This window comes from Drosophila ficusphila, unplaced genomic scaffold (genome assembly GCF_018152265.1).
Source record: "Drosophila ficusphila isolate 14025-0441.05 unplaced genomic scaffold, ASM1815226v1 contig_791, whole genome shotgun sequence".
NCBI lineage: Eukaryota > Metazoa > Arthropoda > Insecta > Diptera > Drosophilidae > Drosophila > Drosophila ficusphila.
This window is the reverse complement of record NW_025064737.1, coordinates 8,097,722-8,114,757: the sequence shown is the minus strand read 5'-3', so window position 1 is coordinate 8,114,757 and position 17,036 is coordinate 8,097,722. Positions and strand designations below refer to the sequence as shown.

Below are 17,036 nucleotides of genomic sequence, written 5' to 3'. Positions count from 1 at the left end.
TTTTATGATCTCCGCGGAGTGGGAGAAGTGGCAGTTTATAAGCCAGGTTTTAAAACCAGTAGCCAGCCGGAAGGGTATTGCCTGCTGTCTTGATTTGCGGGTCAACCGGGAGCAGGTGGGCATAAAAACAAAATATTTCTCCGGTTCGACCTGTATGCTAATGATTATGACTGTTGCCAACATAAGCAAACGGGATCAGCTTGGCCAGCCGAATGAGTTTTCCGCTTCGCAGGCAATTAATTTTCGCACTCGTTTCCAAGTGGAAAATTAATTGCGTGTTTTGCATAATCAGTAAATTGGTCGTTTATTTTAGTACTTAATTTGCACAGGATCGCACCACGAGGTGCACCTCCATTTCTGCTCGCATCGCCCCCGTCCACCGGTCTTATAAATTATGACTCTGGACCCCAAACACATGCAGCGATCGTGGCTTTGGCTCTGGCCCAACCATTGGCAAATTAAACAGATTTTTATTTGCAAATCAGATAAGAGATCGTGGCACTGAGCAGCGGACAGATACGAACTCGCTTCTGGCCAGATAAGCAGATACCGAATCGGGCTAGCTCAACTGGCTAATATTTATCGGTCGCGTGAGCGTGTTACCTAATTGATGACAACAGGTAGGCGCTTCTGTCAAGCCCAGTTTTATGATGGCATCTGTGGACTGCATCCCTGCTAGCTTATGATAACCAGACACGCAAGGGGACATCCAAAAACAGCAAGGAGCTGACCAGCAGGAGATCCAAGTCAACTACTGTTTGCTGGGGAGTGTTTCTAAAATTTATTTGGTTCAAATTTAGACAAGTTTCGATATAAAGAAAAGTGAGGACTCACCTTGAAACGTTTAACACGTAATAAATAAGATTTAATTTAACAATTCAAGTGTATATTTATTTAAATACATAACCCATTTAATAGTTCGATTAAAACAGTATATACAAAATTTAATGATTGACATCTTTTTGCTAATTATTAAAAGTTATTAATTGTCTATATCACTTTTTTTTACAGTCATCGTTATAATTATTTTTATACGATACAAATGGATTAAATATATATGATAAATAAAAAAGTCCACCGTTATTTTTTATAAGTGTACATAAAACCAATACAGGTATTTATAGGAGATATCTGTGGAAGGTTACCCAAATTCAGCCCACATTGCATGGTTTCAAGATCGCAAAAAATTACATGTTTGCATCGCCAAATAAATGATAAGACCCTTTTAACTGCGGATGTATAAAATGCATGGGGTGCAGTTGCATTTCATTCATTACCAAAAAAGTAAACGTGATATCGTAGTCAAGAATGGTAATCCTGAAGCTGTTTTGTATTTTCCTGATCCTCCAACAAGGATGGGCTGAATTGGTGACCTCAACTACTGAACCACCCACTCGAATTAATGGTGGTCAGCTAGTGAACGAAACCGTTCCCTTCCAAGTGTCCTTGCAAATGCAGCGTCGAGGTCGCTGGCAGCACTTCTGTGGTGGTTCCATTGTTAGTGGACAACATGTCCTTACGGCAGCTCATTGCATGGAAAAGATGAAAGTGGAGGACGTCAGTGTGGTGGTTGGAACTCTGAACTGGAAGTCGGGAGGACTGCGCCACAGGGTGGTGACCAAACATGTCCATCCCCAGTACTCGATGACTCCGCGGATCATTAACGACATCGCTGTGGTTAAGGTTACTCCTCCGTTCCGTTTGGAGAGATCTAATATTGGTACTATTCCAATGGGTGGTTCCGATCGCATTGGTGAAAAGGTTCCTGTTCGTCTAACTGGCTGGGGATCCACCACTCCGGCTACTTCATCAGCCACTCTTCCGGATAATCTCCAGGCCCTGAATTATCGCACCATTTCGAACGAGGAGTGCAACCAAAAGGGTTTTAGAGTGACCCGGAATGAGATCTGTGCGTTGGCTGTTCATGGACAAGGAGCATGTGTGGTAAGAACAAACATATTTTCCTTTAAAAAGTACCTCATCAGATTATATTTAAGTTACGAAAAGCTCACACTTAGAAAATTTATGCGAGTAAAGTATTTCTTATTCCGTATGATTATTTGTAATATCACATTTAATGGATGTGAAAAACCGACAATTCCAAACGCCTTCCTTAAGCCTTAACCTAATTTTCTAAACATTTGCATTTAAATCTACAATGTGAGATAATGAATTGTATTAAGAAACCCAAGAAGAGTAGTTGCATTGCCTCTTCGCAACAATGAACTGCATATCCTACAAAATACACATTTGATTTCTCAATTTCAGGGTGACTCTGGAGGACCCCTGATCAAGCCCGGTCCCCAACCGCATTTAGTGGGCATTGTGTCGTACGGCTCGTCCACCTGCGCCCAGGGAAGACCCGATGTCTACACACGCGTGTCCAGCTTTTTGGCCTACATCAGCCAGGTGATCAACCAGGACCTGGCCCAATAAATACCGTCCAGCAGCGCATAAATAAACCGTCTTGAACTTGACTAAATTCCTCGGAATCTTTCGTTCGTGGGTTCGCCTCTCCCCGTTTCTCTTCTCTTTGGCGACTAATTAAAAATCTTGTTCAATATTCGCCACAGCCGTGGGGAGGAGGCGGAGGAGTCTGGGTGGAGTCCACCGAGTCCACTGAGTCGCCTCTGCATCGCCATGGTCTCGTAGTCTAGGCTTGGCCCGACTCCAGCGAAAAACTTGGGCTGCCGCCTGCCAGGGCGACCATGATAAATGCAAAAAGCAATTTATCGCGCATTTAACTCAATTCAGTTTCTTTATGGCAGCAGAACGGCGGTGAAGTTTTGGGGGAAGGGGGTAAGTTGGCAGGGGGAGGAGGGAGAACGTTTCGCAGACACGCACTCCTCTGCCGAGGAGCCAGGCCTTGTAATTCGATATTAGATTTTATGCGCGACAAATACGAAGTGCAAACATTTTTATGTTCCCGCCGTTTCTATGCTGCGATTGGTACTTGTACTGGAAACGATTTAACGGGGCGCCGACTTTGACTCCGTCTTTGACTTGGGCTCCAACTTTGGTCTCGGCTCGAGGTGGGCTGAGTAATTAAGTTCAAATAATGTGGAGCTCATGCCTTTTTGTGGTCCAGACAGCCTTAAAAGAACCTCTTTCCGCAGAGGATCCATATTTGCCCTTCCTGCAGCTCGTTTCATGCTCCCAATTTTTATGGATCAATGCGAGTCTAACATGGAAAATCTGGCCCCGAATGAACTCCCATATAGAGGCAGCTGAAAGCTAACAGCTAACAGCGATTCAAATGCGCAGAAGAGTAAAACCCAAGCAACCACCCATCACCCGTCTTCTCATCCCGAGACAATCTGAGCGGTGACTGAAAGTCGCCTGAGTACTGCTCACCATATAAATTCATTTAGATCAATCAATTCAATTTGTTTGTCAATAAGCCCTAAATGAGTATTTCATTTAAACAAATTAAAATTCGACCCATGTGGAATGCCAGTGGCTGCGCGGACTCATCCCGCAGCAATTAAAATTGACGCGACACACTCGATTCCCTGATTTCTTAAACGAGCGCAATGGAAACACATATAAATACGGCTGGACTTTGGCTCAGATCGAGACCCAGATCCAGACCCTGGGACCCAAGACCGAAGAGCAAGAGACCAAGAGACCAATGCCCAGCCCATCGCTGTTGACTCTTCATTGTCAATTAAAATCAAATAAATTTATTTGCTGCTTGACATTCGCCTTGCCCAAGTTTCCATCGCAGCCACTTTCGATCTGTTGGTTTTTTGTTTGGCATGCAAGTGCATTGAGCTGATTGCTTTGACCTTCTATGCCCGAAAATCACGGATCGAGCCGAGATCACTTTGCCTTCCCCTGGTTGGCCACCGATTCCATTGCCTTCTTGACCGTCTCGGGATCCCCGAGGAACTGCAGGGTGCCCAGAGGCTTGAGGTTCTCATCCAGATCGTAGACGAAGGGAATGCCAGTGGGCAGGTTGAGACCCATGATGTCCTCTTCGGACATGCATTCCAGGTGCTTGACCACGCCCCTCAGACTGTTGCCGTGGGCGGAGACAAGGACACGCATTCCCTCCTTGATTTGTGGCACAATCACCTCATTCCAATATGGCAAAGTGCGCTCAATGGTCAGTTTGAGTGACTCCGATTTGGGGAACTCCTCTGGCTTGAGTTGGTCCTTGTAGCGAGGATCCTCGACGATGCAGGCGTAGTACTCGTGATCCTTTTCCATGGGCGGAGGCGGAGTGTCGAAGCTGCGTCGCCAAATTTGGACCATATCCTCGCCGAACTTCTTGGCGGTCTCGGCCTTGTTAAGTCCCGTTAGTCCACCGTAGTGGCGCTCATTGAGTCGCCAGGAGGAGCAGATGGGGATCTTCCGGTGCTCGCTGGACTTCAGGACCGCCGTGAGGGTGTCTTGGGCTCTGGACAGCAACGAGGTGTGGGCCACATCGAACTCCAGGTTGGCAGTTTTCAGGGCACTTCCGGCGGCACAGGCTTCCTGCTGGCCCTTCTCGGAGAGCTTGGCGTCGAACCAGCCGCAGAATAGGTTCTTCTGGTTCCACTCCGACTCCCCGTGCCGCACCATCACGATCCTGTACTTTCCCTTTCCCTCGGACCCATTGCCACCGGAGGATGTCTTCGAGTACGGCCTTTGGCTTCGGGCATCGATGTTTGCCAGACGACTCAGCATTTGGCCACACAACGAGTTCCTGGCCAGAGCCAGCATTTTGGAACTTAAGATTTGGAAAAAATTTTAAAGCCTAATTGTGTGCATTTCGAGTGAGTTTTTAGAGATTAGGAAAATGGAATGGGAGCTTATAGTCAGCACACTTTGATGTTTCAAATAATAAATTTAGCATAATTTTTTTTAAATAATTCAGGGCAAAAGTAAATTAAGCTTATTGCACAAACAAAAAAAAATACACTCTTTTGTAATTTTCTTAAAAGAAATATATTGACACTTGTAATTAACTAGGGAATCAACAAATGTAGAAAAAATATATCATTACAAGGAGAACAAAATGGTAGTGAAGCTTAATGTCTTCAAAAATCAAAAATATAATATTCTAGCCTCGTCTTTTAAATTCGAGCTTTGGAGACTGGGCCAGTTCCATGACGAAGTTGTCTACAAATTCCAGATCTTCATAACGAAAAGTAGTGCCGACTTCAAAGTTTCGAAGTATCTTGGCTAGACCGAGCTTAGCAGTCATCAACGCAAACTTCCAGCCTAAGAAAAAAATACAGATAAGTTATTTTAAATTGCTGTAAAAAAATTTGATACACAAACCTATGCAATTTCTTTTTCCCTTTGAGAATGGAATAAATGCGTAGGGATGCCTTTCGAGGATGTTTTCCGTCAAAAAGTTATCAGGATTGAAGGTTCCTGCTCCTGAACCCCAGACATCCGGGTTCCGGTGGGTACTGAATATGTCAATGCCGATCGTAACTCCTCTGGGAACAAGAATTCCATTTGAAAGACGAAAATCCTCCGAGGTTTCTCTCGGAAGGAAAGGAATGGCCGGGAGCAATCGCAAGGATTCATTTACCACGCGATCCAAGTAAGTTAATTGCTGCATATCTTCATCGGTGACTTCAAAGTCCTCTCTCGTTGGAAATACCCTTTTAAGCTCTTCATATGCTAAATCCTGATAATTAGGGAACATGGCCAGTAATATCAGAGTGTGCCAAACAGTGAGGCCACTTGTCTCGAATGCAGCTGAAATCATTATACTGCATTCGCTCGCCACATCTTCATAGCTAATATCACCATCACGGTATAGTTTAATCGCTCTATTAATCACGGTGTTGGGAATGTGTAGTGAGGTATTTTCTGAGTTGCACTTAAGTCTTTTATCGATTATCTAAGAAATAATGCTTAAGATCGTTACAGTTTTAAAGAAATTACTTACCTACATTTTTAAGTGTTGTATTAATTAAATCAGCGTCTTTCAATCTCCTTTTTTCAATACCGCAGACTTTGGCAATGAGATTGTTTTGGAGGAAGGGCATCACAGTATTTAGCGTTACTATACTTGCAATTCTGAAAATTAAAACCGTTTAGGTAGAAAACATCGTTAAAAAGTTTGCCTTACGATTGATAGCTTTCCATAAGTTTATTGTTTTTGAAGTTTTCATCATCATGCACATCTGAACCTAGAGTAGTTTCTGCAAAGGCAAAAACAATTTTTACCTAATGAAATAATAATTTTTATCTTCGAGACAATATTAAAACAACACTTACTGATTGATACCCTAAAAGACCACCGTAGTATATCTCGAAGCACATCGGTCTCGCCCTGACCAATAAAAGTATCCAACAATGTTACCAGTTTTTTAGTCTCATCATTTAAAATGGGAAAAAAGAAGAGCAGGACATTCGTTTTGAACGCAGGATTCATTAGCTTGCGACGAACACTCCATATGGGCTCTAAAAAATGTTTTAGTTAATGGCACTAAATTTCACACTTACATATATATCAACCAATGTTTATTCGGTCGGTTTTAATGAAGTTACCTCTGAGTGCCAGCAGTCCAAAACCAATACAATTGTTCATAGCACTAACTGTGTGCGAGGACTTGTTTATGCATTCGGAAGATACTAGGACATCCTTTATTATTGTTGGATCCCTTGTGACCAAAAGTGGCACCGGTCCCAGCCAGGAAAGGACTGTTGAGCCATGCTTGTCCATGAACTCGGATCGAAAAGTCATTCCGCCTGTGGATGGAAAAGGATTCTTTAATAAATCATATAGAATATTTATCTGGCAGTTGTTATTACGTTTTTTGATAAGATGTTCCAAAGCAATTCCCAGCAGTGGCAGTCCCATTTTACCGGGCAACTGAAGCATCAGCATATAAAACCTCCGTCGACTCCAAAGAAAACGGATCCACCAAAGTATCAACGCGATAATTAAGAGGTGTACTGCCAGCATTTTTACCTTATTTTGTGATGGGACTCTAGGTGTGTCCAAGTATATATCTCTGTTTGGGACTCTATTCGTTGGCTTCAGGTCAAGATTTATGAATAGCAGCGAACCTCTACTTGGAAAGACGTATTTATGGCTAACCCCACTCTGAGTACATGGTAGTACTTGACCCTTATTCACATTTGGTCACACACATTAAATCTGCTAGGCTTAGATATATATAATATAAGGAACACATATGTGGTGGTCAGAATAAAAAAGTTGATTAAAAAAAAAATCAAAATAAAAAATTCAAGAATACCAATTTAGAGAAAAATTTCAAGTGGCAAAGAAATATTTTTAAAGTGGTTTAATTTGATTTGGATTTGTATTTAGATTTAAAACAACACTTTTAAGAAGTATAACGCACACCAACATATTATATTAGGCTCTCCATAACCAATAGTTCAACTCCCGAAATAAAAAAAATCTGCTATGATTTCCGACGTTGAAAAGACAATGGTGGTGATTGAGCCAACTTCATGATCAAGGTGTCAACGAATTCCAGATCCTCATAGCGAAAGGTAGTGCTTACTTCGAAGTTCCGTAGTATCTTGGTCAAAGCCAGCTTTGTAGACATCATTCCATATTTCCAGCCTAGAAAAATAATTATAAAATTATTATTTACAATTGATTCGCTGAGGAAAAAGACAACGTGCCTATGCAATTTCTCTTTCCCTTTGAAAAGGGAATAAATGCAAATGGATGTTTATCGCGAATTCTGTCCGGTAGAAAGTTGTCAGGATTAAAGACCGCAGCTTCTGGACCCCAGACATCTGTGTTCCGGTGAATGTTGAATATGTCGATTAAAATTGTTACTCCTTTGGGGATGATAACTCCGTTCGATAGAAGCAGATCGTCTGTTGTCTCCCTTGATACCATCGGAAGGGAAGGAATCAATCGCAAGGTCTCGTTTACAACGCGCTCCAAGTAATCCATTTTTAGTAGATCCTCGTAGGTAACTTCGAAATCTCCAGTCGATGGGAAGAGTTCCTTGAGCTCGTGGAAGACCATATCCTGGAACTTGGGAAACATGGCCAGCAAAACGAGAGTGTGGAAAACTGTCTCAGCAGTTGTCTCAAATGCAGCGACAACCATACTCATACATTCGCCTTTTACTTCTTCAAAGGGAATTCCCCCATTTCGAAAGAGTTCGATGGTCCGGTTGATGACAGTTTTGAGCTCAGGTTTCCAATCGATTTCTGTTCTTGAGTTTAGCTTTTTGTCAAGTATCTTTATAAAAAAAAAAACATAAATTCCTTCAACTGACTACTTTACCATACCGTACCGTTTTAACTTACTTTGTCGAACATTTGATAAACATTAGAAACGTCTTTTTGTCTTTGCTTTTCATAACCAAGCAGCTTTGAAATTATTTTGATTTGAAGGAAGGGTATCAAAACATTGAGTGTGGTGAGTCTTAAAAGTCTATAAAGAAAATTTATTACGCCAGTAAAATCATTGGTCTTTCATTTCTCTTACGACTGGTAGCTTTCCAAGATTAAATCGTTGTTGAAGTGTTCATCTTCCTTTACATCGGTTCCCACAGTGGTTTCTGTAATCAACTATCGATCAGACCAAATGAAAATATTTTTACAGCTGACTTGCTTACGAGTAGAAATTCTAAACGACCATCTGGTCAAGTCTGGGAGAATATACTTTTCGCCCTGATCCACATAGGAGTCCAATAAAGCCACCAAAGTTTTTGTTTCGGCATTAAAAATGGGAAGAAAGCTGATCAAAACATTGTGTTTGAACGCGGGAGTCATCTGCTTGCGCCGCTCAAGCCACTTGTCCCCTAAAAATTACAAGACACAAATTAAGTAAATAAAATACTTCAATCGTTAAATTTAAGTACCCTGAAGTGTCACAAGTCCTGATCCCATGCAAAGAGCCATTGCTTTTGTAGAATGCAAGTTTCTGTTGATGCATAGAGGTGCCATGTACACATCCTCAGCCACTTTTGGATCCCGTGTCATTATAATTGGCAATGTACCCATCCAGGTTAAAATGGTTGATCCATTCTTGTCCATGTACTTCGTTCGTATACTCATTTTACCTTGCAATAAAAGAGTTTCAGGATTTGACTTCTATTATGCGACTTCAGTTACGTTTATAGAATAGAAAGTAATTTGCAGCGATTCCGATAAATGGGAGTCCCATGGATCCCGGCAACTTCCACATCAGCATATATAGTTTTCGTCTATTCCACAGGAAGCGGATCCAAAGAATTATTCCCGCGACAATTATCAACTGCACCGCAATCATTTTACTTCAGTTTTGAACTACTAAGCTGGTTGTGTTGGAATATATATCTTATGTGGTGGCTCCGTTTTCTGAGTTCAGCGGTAACCTATTTATGACTTTCACCTCCACTGCTTAATTACTTACTTTTAAACTTTCAGATGATTGTCCACCTTCATTGGAGTTCTCACGATTTGCACTTGAAGAATAACAAATTTCCTGGGAACCACTTGTATACTTTAAGCTTAGTTTGTTAGGCAACATAAATTGTATCTTTAACTGAAATAATAGATTTATATATTATACTTGAAAATTGATTTCTTCTACCGGCGAGCAAAAAAAATATAAATATATAACATATATGCATGTAGGTACACAATTTAGATTTTATTTAATACCTACAGAAAATTTAAACTCTGATTATTCTATTTATTTATTGATTCAAACATAAAATTCTCACTACCAGAGGACAACAAAATGGCTTCAAGGTAAGTACATCTACAATACATTTTCAGGAACTTCGGTTAAAAATTATTAAAACTTATATGATAATATTTTAGTTCTTTGGATTAGCTCTCTTAAGTCCGTCTTTCAAAAGCTAATCCTGGGGCCTTAATCAATTCAATGCCTACGTTGTCAGCGAACTCCAGGTCCTCATAGCGAAATGATGTGCTCACCTTAAAGTTTCTGAGGATCTTGGCTAAAGCGAGCTTTGCAGACAATACTCCATACCTCCAACCTAAATAGGTAGGAAAAAGTTATAAAAAGTGATTACACAGTCATTTGACTAACTTACCTATACAATTCCGTTTTCCCTTCGAAAATGGAATGAAGGCATAGGGATGCCTATCGCGCACATTGTCTGGCAGGAAGTTGTCTGGATTGAACTTCCCAGGATCTGGACCCCAGTAATCCGGGTTGCGATGAATGTTGAATATGTCGACTCCAAAGTTTACTCCCTTTGGAATGACAACTCCGTTCGAGAGTCGGAAATCCCGAATTGTTTCCCTCGCAGAAATCGGAACGGAGGGCATCAATCGCAAGGTTTCATTCAGAACGCGGTCCAAGAAAACCATTTTCTGCAGGTCCTCGTAGTCCACATCGAAGTATCCTGCCGTTGGGAAGAGCTCCTTAAGCTCTTCAAAGGCGATTTCCTGGTACTCGGGAAACATGGCCAAAAGAAGAAGTGTATGACGAACAGTTAGACCAGTTGTCTCAAAGGCAGCGATGACCATGGCACTACATTCGCCTTTAACATCTTGCATGGGCATTTCTCCGTTCCGAAACAGTTCTATGGATTTGTTGATCACAGATTGCATTTCAGGCTGTGCGCTGTTTTCTGTCTTTGTGTTGAGCTTTTTGTCGACAATCTATATAAAAAAGGGTTAAGATAACTATAAAGTTCGGGAAGCTAAAGCTTTTATAATCTTGCAGTAAAACTAGAATCTTAAAAGTCCCTAATAACAACCAACTTTCTGGTTGCCGGAAAAACGAAAACAAAAATTAATTTCAACATCTTTTTTTTATCTTTTCGAAAATCAATCCGATCTTCAAGAGCTTAAAAAAACTATTTTGCCCTGAAAATGATGTTTGTATGCTGAAAAGTAGCAAAACGTATTTTTGCGTCCTTTACTGTCAATACTTTACTTCTTTACCCAACTTTCTTGGTGAATCTATAATATCGTCTGCAAGGGTTCAAAAACTTAACTTTATGAAGGAAGGCCAAACTTACTTTTTGAATCATATTGTCAATATCTGTTACAATCTTCAACCTCTGACCTTCAAGTCCGCACAACAAGGCAACAATTTTGTTCTGAGTGAAAGGCAACAAAATGTTCAGGATGACTATTTTCATGCCCCTTTAAAAAAGAAAAAGTTAGAATTTAGGGAACGCCTGTCAAGTTATGCTATTCTCTTACCGCTGATAACTTTTTAAGGTGGTATCGTTCTTAAAGTTTTCCTCGTGCTGCACATCGGTCCCCACTGTGGTTTCTGTAAAGAAATAATTTATTAACAGAAGTAAATCATAGTATTTTGATTATTCTTCACTCACGAGTGGCTATTCTAAACGACCATCTGATTATGTCATTGAGGATATCCTTTTCTCCCTGACCGACGAGTGAGTCCAGTAAAGTCAATAGCGATTTAGACTCGGCATTGAAAATGGGGAAAAAGCTGAGAAGTACATTATGCTTGAATGCCTGGTTAATGTGCTTGCGACGTTCACTCCACTTGGCTCCTAAAGGGAATTTTAATGTTATAAAATTAAAAACTAGGGACATAGATCCTGTACCTTCCAATGTGAGCAACCCTTCTCCCAAACCGTGGGCAATCGGCCGAGTCAATATGGAACTCCTGTTGATGCATTCCGGTGCACTCAGGACCTGCTCGGCAACCTTTGGATCCCGGGTCGCAATAAAAGGCGTTATTCCCAACCAGAGCAGGACAGTTGATCCATACTTGTCCATGTACTTTGTTCGAATGGTCAGTTTACCTGTGGGGTAAGGGGTTTAAAGTATTCCACTTCTGGTTGCTTTGAACAAATTTACGATGGTTCAAAATGCACTCGATTGCAATGCCCAGAATTGGAAGTCCCAATGGACCTGGCAGCTTGAGAGCCATCGAATATAGCCTGCGCCGATTCCATAGGAAGTACATCCACAAAAACAATCCAATAGTTAGTAGAAAGTCCTTTGTAAGCATTGTGTATTAAGAAAACTGAACTAAAAGGAATGAACACTCTAAAGTAGTTCTACAAACTGATTTCACTTTAAGGTTTCCGCAGGGTTTTTATAGAAGAGCGCAGTTATTTCAGCGTAGTTAGTGCTTTGTGGTCAATTTAATAAGTATAAAGATGAACTTGGTTGCCAAAATATACGCTCACCTCGTGCTGCCCAAAACAATGTTGGACTTCGTCCATTTGGTAGGCGTTTAAAAAAGATTTCTGATAGGTTATAAACCAGACGTTTAGAGGTAATTTAAGCTCAGTAACTTAAATGTAAGCTTACTAAGTAGTTTAAACACTTAAAAAAGCTTCTGATTTTGATGGACGCCCAGACACCTCACCTAACTAAAGCAGTTTGCGGTTACGCGCACTTCCGGATTTGGAGAATCTACCCCCCCAAAACTTGGAGTTCCGAGGCCTGATGATCCCCTCAATCGCCGGGCGATCCATCATCTACATTGGGTGAAAAAGCAATTAAGCTCGAATCGCGTCAACCGCTTACGAGTCTAAGGCGAAGCTTACCCAGCTAAGCCAAAAAAAAAGCCGAAAAAAAGAAAGAAAACAAAACTATAGACAAGAAGCTGCTGGACCGCAACAGGTAAATCACTATCGAAGCGGCAATTAAAGTCACGAAAAATGTCAGCGGCGATAAATTATTTTTTAAGTGCGTTCCCCGAAAAGTTGTCAAAAAGTGTTAGAAATTTTCACCGCAAGCCACACACAATGTGAGTACATGTACGTGGAGGTAAAATCGATGCGTGGTGGTGTCCCAAGGCGTCTCAAGGTGTCTCAAGGTGTGGCAGGCTGCCCACAAACATGGACTCGGCACACGCAAGCCCCAAAAGATATTCACGGAATGGGGACCTACACCAAAATAAAAGTATGAAAAGAGGAATAAAAAAATTACAGGAACAATACCACAAATTTCTAATAAAGAAAATTATAAAAAAATAAATAAGAATCATAATGATATTTAACAAGTGTATAACAAATCAATTCGTAACTAAATGGTATTATAATAATCCGGGAAAATATCAAACTGGCAGTTCATTTATTACAGGTTAATACCACATATTTTAGTTTTGCCTCTCATAATATAGTATTTGTGTTATAATAGCTTCCTATTTTTTTTTTCAGTGCATAGTCTGGGGCTCGTGGAGGACGGCTGATAGCCGCGCGATAAGCAACATTACCGTACAATTTTCAATTAACACGCGGGGGAAACTCGCGGGGAGCGGTGATAAATTCCACAAAACATCGACCCTGGCGCTTGCAGGCACACACATACACACACATACAGACACACACACACACAGCTTGGCCCGCCGGATCCCCAACAAATTGTCTAATCTAATGCCCAGCTTGGAGCTGCCCAGAGGAGTCTGCAGAAGGCTGTAGGACATGGCCATCGCAGTCCTCGGAACTGATCTATGGTAGCCGTTAGTGTCGTCGGCAGTGAAAAGTTGTCGACCTGCACTGGCAAAATGCAGTGAATGCAAATGCAGGCAAATAATCGACAAACGTCCAACAAGCCAACTGGCCGTGGTAGACAATTTATCATCCCGACTTGGGCTTCGGTTTCGCCTCCAGTCCTCCAATCCTCCAGTTCTCCAGTCCTCCAGTCCGGTGGCCGTAAAAGCTTCTTTATGGCCGCTTCTGTGTTCTGTGCTCTGAGCCCCTGGTCACAGGTTTCTCGGGATCCAGACTTTCCCAAATAGCCGGGTTGGAAGCCCCTTGCCGGGCACAAATCTTTGATTTTATGTTTTAGCTCCACTTTGCCCGCTCGCAATGACATGTTTTTATTTTCGCTTGCGTTTTTCGACGCTGTTTTACGGTCTTTCAAATGATTTACATGCATAAGTTGAGGGATTGTGGCAGATATTTGGCCATTTCCTAGGCCCTTAGTCTGAATTATGGAATATGGTCCTTTTTCCATGAATATATTATAACAATATTTTAAGAAATCTCAAATTTTAGATTTTCCACATAAAAAGAAGCTTCGTGGGGGTAAAGAAAATGCAACAATTATTTTTATTATATTGTACATGTCGTAACTGTTTTGTTTATTAAAATGTAAGAAGCACATAAACAAATTTTAGTAGCTTCTTTTTTCACATTGTTTCTTAAAAACAGAAATTGAATAAAATAATGGCCAATATTTGTAAAAGTCAATTTGTAATTATTTTAATAATTAACCCATTAACAACTTTTTTATTTGCATCTAAAGTTGTTTCTTTTAATTTAATTTTTTAATTTTTTTTCTACTTTCAAAGATCGAGATAAAAACTTTCGATGTACATTCAAGCCTTATCCTCGAACCTAATCAACTTTTCAATTTTCCTTGAGCAAACAAATGAAAAGCAAAAAGTGTCTTACCACTTTTCCCATTAGATGCGGCGCTTTCATCATTTTCAGGAGGCGCGTGAGGAGTTCAAAGGTCGCCCAAATGACATCCGTACATCGCCAGTGGCTGGCCGAAAAATAATGCTGCTCCTCCAGCGGAGCTCTCCATGGAGCCGTGGAGCTACTGCACAGCTGCAACTGCAACTGCAACTGCGACTGCAATCGAGATGAAGATGAAGATGCATCGGATGAGCACACACGTCCGCTGGCCATGAACTTTGCTCGGCTAACCCCTTCCTGCCATTGAATGTTGGACGTTGAATTTCGGATTGGACCTGCGGCAATTTGAGCACCTGGCGGCCTCATGTGTGCACTTTCAGCGATCATTTTCCGTTTTCCCCAGCGCCGCGAATCGAAGTCCATTTGCGTAAATTGAAAATGAAGCGGAAAAAGGATTCAAACACCTGCGAAATTGTAACAGAGAAAATCAGACTACCAAAGTAATGGCACGTAATTACCTGAAACTTGAGTCATGCAAGGCAAACCCACTACCACAAATCCCAGGGTCTTACCTACTCATATTTTGTGGGTGTGTAAATTAAGGCTAAGCTCTAACTATCCTAGATGCGTGTGGGTTCAAGCTTTAACTTCCGAGACTCCCCACCCATCAAACGACGTGGACATGGACATGCATGCGATTTTATTTTGATAATAATGGCACAGCCAAAAATAATTATAATGATCGTGATCACAATCACCGATCGGGAAGGGGGGGATCCAGGCTGGCCAATGACTAAGCAATTTACCGTTTCTAAGACGGGTATAGATTTCTGGGGCCAGACCCCGAGCACATCTTCAATGAAATTTCAGGTCAATTGTCTTGCGGCGGCTGCGTTTGGCTGTTAGTGTCTTGCGGTCTGGGATCCGAACTCCAAACTCCAAACTACAAACTCCAAACCCGAACCTGGGACCCAGAACGAGAACCAGACTTAGACCGCAGCCAGTCTTGCCCAGTTCAAATGCCTTTTTTTTTGTGTGGTGCTTTTTTTTTATTTTGTATTTTTCGCATCTTCGTGCTTGCGGATTCTCCGACATCTAAACATCGAATGCCTCGAACTTGGACCCTCCTCTCCTGCGGATTCCTCCCGTTTGGCAAAGACCTGCCTGCGTAGGCGCTTTCACAGATTAATTGAAGTCATAAGCAATTGTAAACTTATCGCTTTTCGGTCTGCCGATCCATCCACCAACCGGATAATTCTATAATATTTTCTCTGCGGTTTCCTCGTCTCACGTCGACTCGTCGTCTCTCCTCAGACTTTATCGATTTGCAGTTCGAAAATTGCTGGTGGTGTTGGCGTTTGGTTAATTTGTTGCTATATTTGATTGTGGCACACTTTGCGCAATTATTTGATTGCGTTTCTATTAAGTCCCGATACAGTTCAAGAGTTCAACAATCAGAAGCCGCTCCATTCGCAGCGTTTATTTCGCTCAATTTCGAGGTTAAGTTATTTTTACCGATAAGTGTACTGATGTTATGGGGGATTCTATAACTGATTTTTAGGTTATTTCAATTTACAAATAAATATGAATTTTTCCAAACGATAAGGCAAAAAAGCAGGTTTAAATACCTTTAAGTACCTACATGGTTTAATTAATTGTTTTCACTGGTTCCTAAGCAAAGTGAGACCCATTTTGTTTATCTGTTTTTACTTATTTTTGGGGTACTATTTGTTTCAAATTGTATGTTAATCTTTTACGTGATTTTACGGGACTACAATTTTCAATGCTCAATTGGATATATTGAGCATTAATGGAATATTAATGGAAACTGCACTACATTCTACAAACTTTACTGATAGTTATTAAATGTTGAGAAACTATTGAAGGATGGGAGAGATAAATTTCGAAGCAGGGAACCCAATTCCGCAAACTTGGCAGCTATTAGCCGCTGTACGCCCCGCCATCCAGCGACTCCGCCAAACAATGGCAGTAATAAAGTTGGGATGCAGCCCATCCGTGACAATGGAGGAAGCGCCAAAGGCAGCAATTACGGAGCGCGTCGGGACGAAAGGATAAAAGCCGGATGCTCGAATATGGGTAATAAATGCGGCACGGCAAGATGATACACTTATCCGCCGCCGCAGCCACCGCCACACCACACGCTACCACATGATGAGTTAAATGGCAAATGCTAATGGAAATATGACAAGGAAGCGGCGCTCCATCCTTGAGGCAACCATGTATGCAAATGGCACGCTGAACGCTCGAGAAGGATGTGCGCCATGTGAATTTAGTGGTTACGGAAACTCTGCGGCAGTTAAACATGGCGTCTTGCGATTTTATTGCCGCCTCGAAAGTTTGCTTACGCTTTGTGGCATAAATGAGCCCAGCGAAGTGCGGGGATTCTTCGAAGGAAAAGGGGAAGGGAAAAGGGCGGGCGAAGGGGAAAGCGAATTGAAATTCATGGAGCAAACCCCAATCTGGGGAGCTTGGAGCGTGCCCGAAGCCTTAATCTGAATCAGAGTACATATGGGCCTATGTGGTTATGGCCAGAACCCCGCCCTCCCGAAAATCTAACATATGTTTGCTTGTTCACTTGTTTTGTGGCAGCTAAATTGCAGACAAACAATTAAAATGTTTATGCGGCTCAAATTGAAAATTAATTGCTGGCGTTTCGCCTGCTTCTTCTGCGGTTTTAATTAATTTTTTTGTTTGCCAAAGCTACGCACATATGTAAATTATGGAAATCTTGGAAAATCACTTCTCCTCTACAGCTGT

At 41.6% G+C, this 17,036-nt stretch overlaps 5 protein-coding genes across 5 annotated transcripts; 1 reads left to right on the top strand and 4 right to left on the bottom strand.

Moving 5' to 3' along the window:
* Positions 1-1,308: 1,308 nt before the first annotated feature.
* LOC108087924 (chymotrypsin-1) lies at positions 1,309-2,436 on the top strand. The gene is made up of 2 exons (XM_017185510.1): positions 1,309-1,944; positions 2,269-2,436. Exons 1-2 carry the CDS (start codon positions 1,309-1,311, stop codon positions 2,434-2,436), a joined length of 804 nt encoding a protein of 267 aa, XP_017040999.1.
* A 1,231-nt stretch (positions 2,437-3,667) lies between these two features.
* On the bottom strand, positions 3,668-4,801 carry LOC108088088 (phosphoglycerate mutase 2). Its single transcript, XM_017185744.2, has one exon. It carries the CDS (start codon positions 4,705-4,707, stop codon positions 3,823-3,825), a length of 885 nt encoding a protein of 294 aa, XP_017041233.1. The 5' UTR covers positions 4,708-4,801; the 3' UTR covers positions 3,668-3,822.
* Positions 4,802-5,047: 246 nt separating this feature from the next.
* Positions 5,048-6,913, bottom strand: LOC122320774 (probable cytochrome P450 313a2). Its single transcript, XM_043209233.1, has 7 exons — positions 6,760-6,913; positions 6,496-6,696; positions 6,223-6,408; positions 6,074-6,146; positions 5,895-6,021; positions 5,269-5,842; positions 5,048-5,208 (listed from the first exon to the last, which is right to left on the bottom strand). Exons 1-7 carry the CDS (start codon positions 6,911-6,913, stop codon positions 5,048-5,050), a joined length of 1,476 nt encoding a protein of 491 aa, XP_043065168.1.
* A 466-nt stretch (positions 6,914-7,379) lies between these two features.
* On the bottom strand, positions 7,380-9,214 carry LOC108087894 (probable cytochrome P450 313a2). Its single transcript, XM_017185471.2, has 7 exons — positions 9,058-9,214; positions 8,805-9,005; positions 8,559-8,744; positions 8,429-8,501; positions 8,248-8,374; positions 7,606-8,179; positions 7,380-7,543 (listed from the first exon to the last, which is right to left on the bottom strand). The coding sequence occupies exons 1-7, from the start codon at positions 9,212-9,214 to the stop codon at positions 7,380-7,382; spliced, it is 1,482 nt and encodes a 493-aa protein (XP_017040960.2).
* A 554-nt stretch (positions 9,215-9,768) lies between these two features.
* LOC108087917 (probable cytochrome P450 313a3) lies at positions 9,769-11,929 on the bottom strand. The gene is made up of 7 exons (XM_017185503.1): positions 11,740-11,929; positions 11,484-11,684; positions 11,244-11,429; positions 11,110-11,182; positions 10,923-11,049; positions 9,987-10,560; positions 9,769-9,929 (listed from the first exon to the last, which is right to left on the bottom strand). The coding sequence occupies exons 1-7, from the start codon at positions 11,891-11,893 to the stop codon at positions 9,769-9,771; spliced, it is 1,476 nt and encodes a 491-aa protein (XP_017040992.1). The 5' UTR covers positions 11,894-11,929.
* Positions 11,930-17,036: the final 5,107 nt, after the last annotated feature.

Coding starts and splice junctions, on each gene's coding strand:
- LOC108087924 (XM_017185510.1), top strand. CDS start 1,309: ATGGTAATCCTGAAGCTGTTTTGTATTTTCCTGATCCTCCAACAAGGA. Junction 1,945..2,268: donor ATGGACAAGGAGCATGTGTG/GTAAGAACAAAC, acceptor TCTCAATTTCAG/GGTGACTCTGGAGGACCCCT.
- LOC108088088 (XM_017185744.2), bottom strand. CDS start 4,707: ATGCTGGCTCTGGCCAGGAACTCGTTGTGTGGCCAAATGCTGAGTCGT.
- LOC122320774 (XM_043209233.1), bottom strand. CDS start 6,913: ATGCTGGCAGTACACCTCTTAATTATCGCGTTGATACTTTGGTGGATC. Junction 6,697..6,759: donor GGAACATCTTATCAAAAAAC/GTAATAACAACT, acceptor TTCCATCCACAG/GCGGAATGACTTTTCGATCC. Junction 6,147..6,222: donor GTCTTTTAGGGTATCAATCA/GTAAGTGTTGTT, acceptor TTGCCTTTGCAG/AAACTACTCTAGGTTCAGAT.
- LOC108087894 (XM_017185471.2), bottom strand. CDS start 9,214: ATGATTGCGGTGCAGTTGATAATTGTCGCGGGAATAATTCTTTGGATC. Junction 8,745..8,804: donor AGGACTTGTGACACTTCAGG/GTACTTAAATTT, acceptor TGTAATTTTTAG/GGGACAAGTGGCTTGAGCGG. Junction 7,544..7,605: donor GGGAAAGAGAAATTGCATAG/GCACGTTGTCTT, acceptor TTATTTTTCTAG/GCTGGAAATATGGAATGATG.
- LOC108087917 (XM_017185503.1), bottom strand. CDS start 11,893: ATGCTTACAAAGGACTTTCTACTAACTATTGGATTGTTTTTGTGGATG. Junction 11,430..11,483: donor AGGGTTGCTCACATTGGAAG/GTACAGGATCTA, acceptor AATTCCCTTTAG/GAGCCAAGTGGAGTGAACGT. Junction 11,183..11,243: donor GTCGTTTAGAATAGCCACTC/GTGAGTGAAGAA, acceptor ATTTCTTTACAG/AAACCACAGTGGGGACCGAT.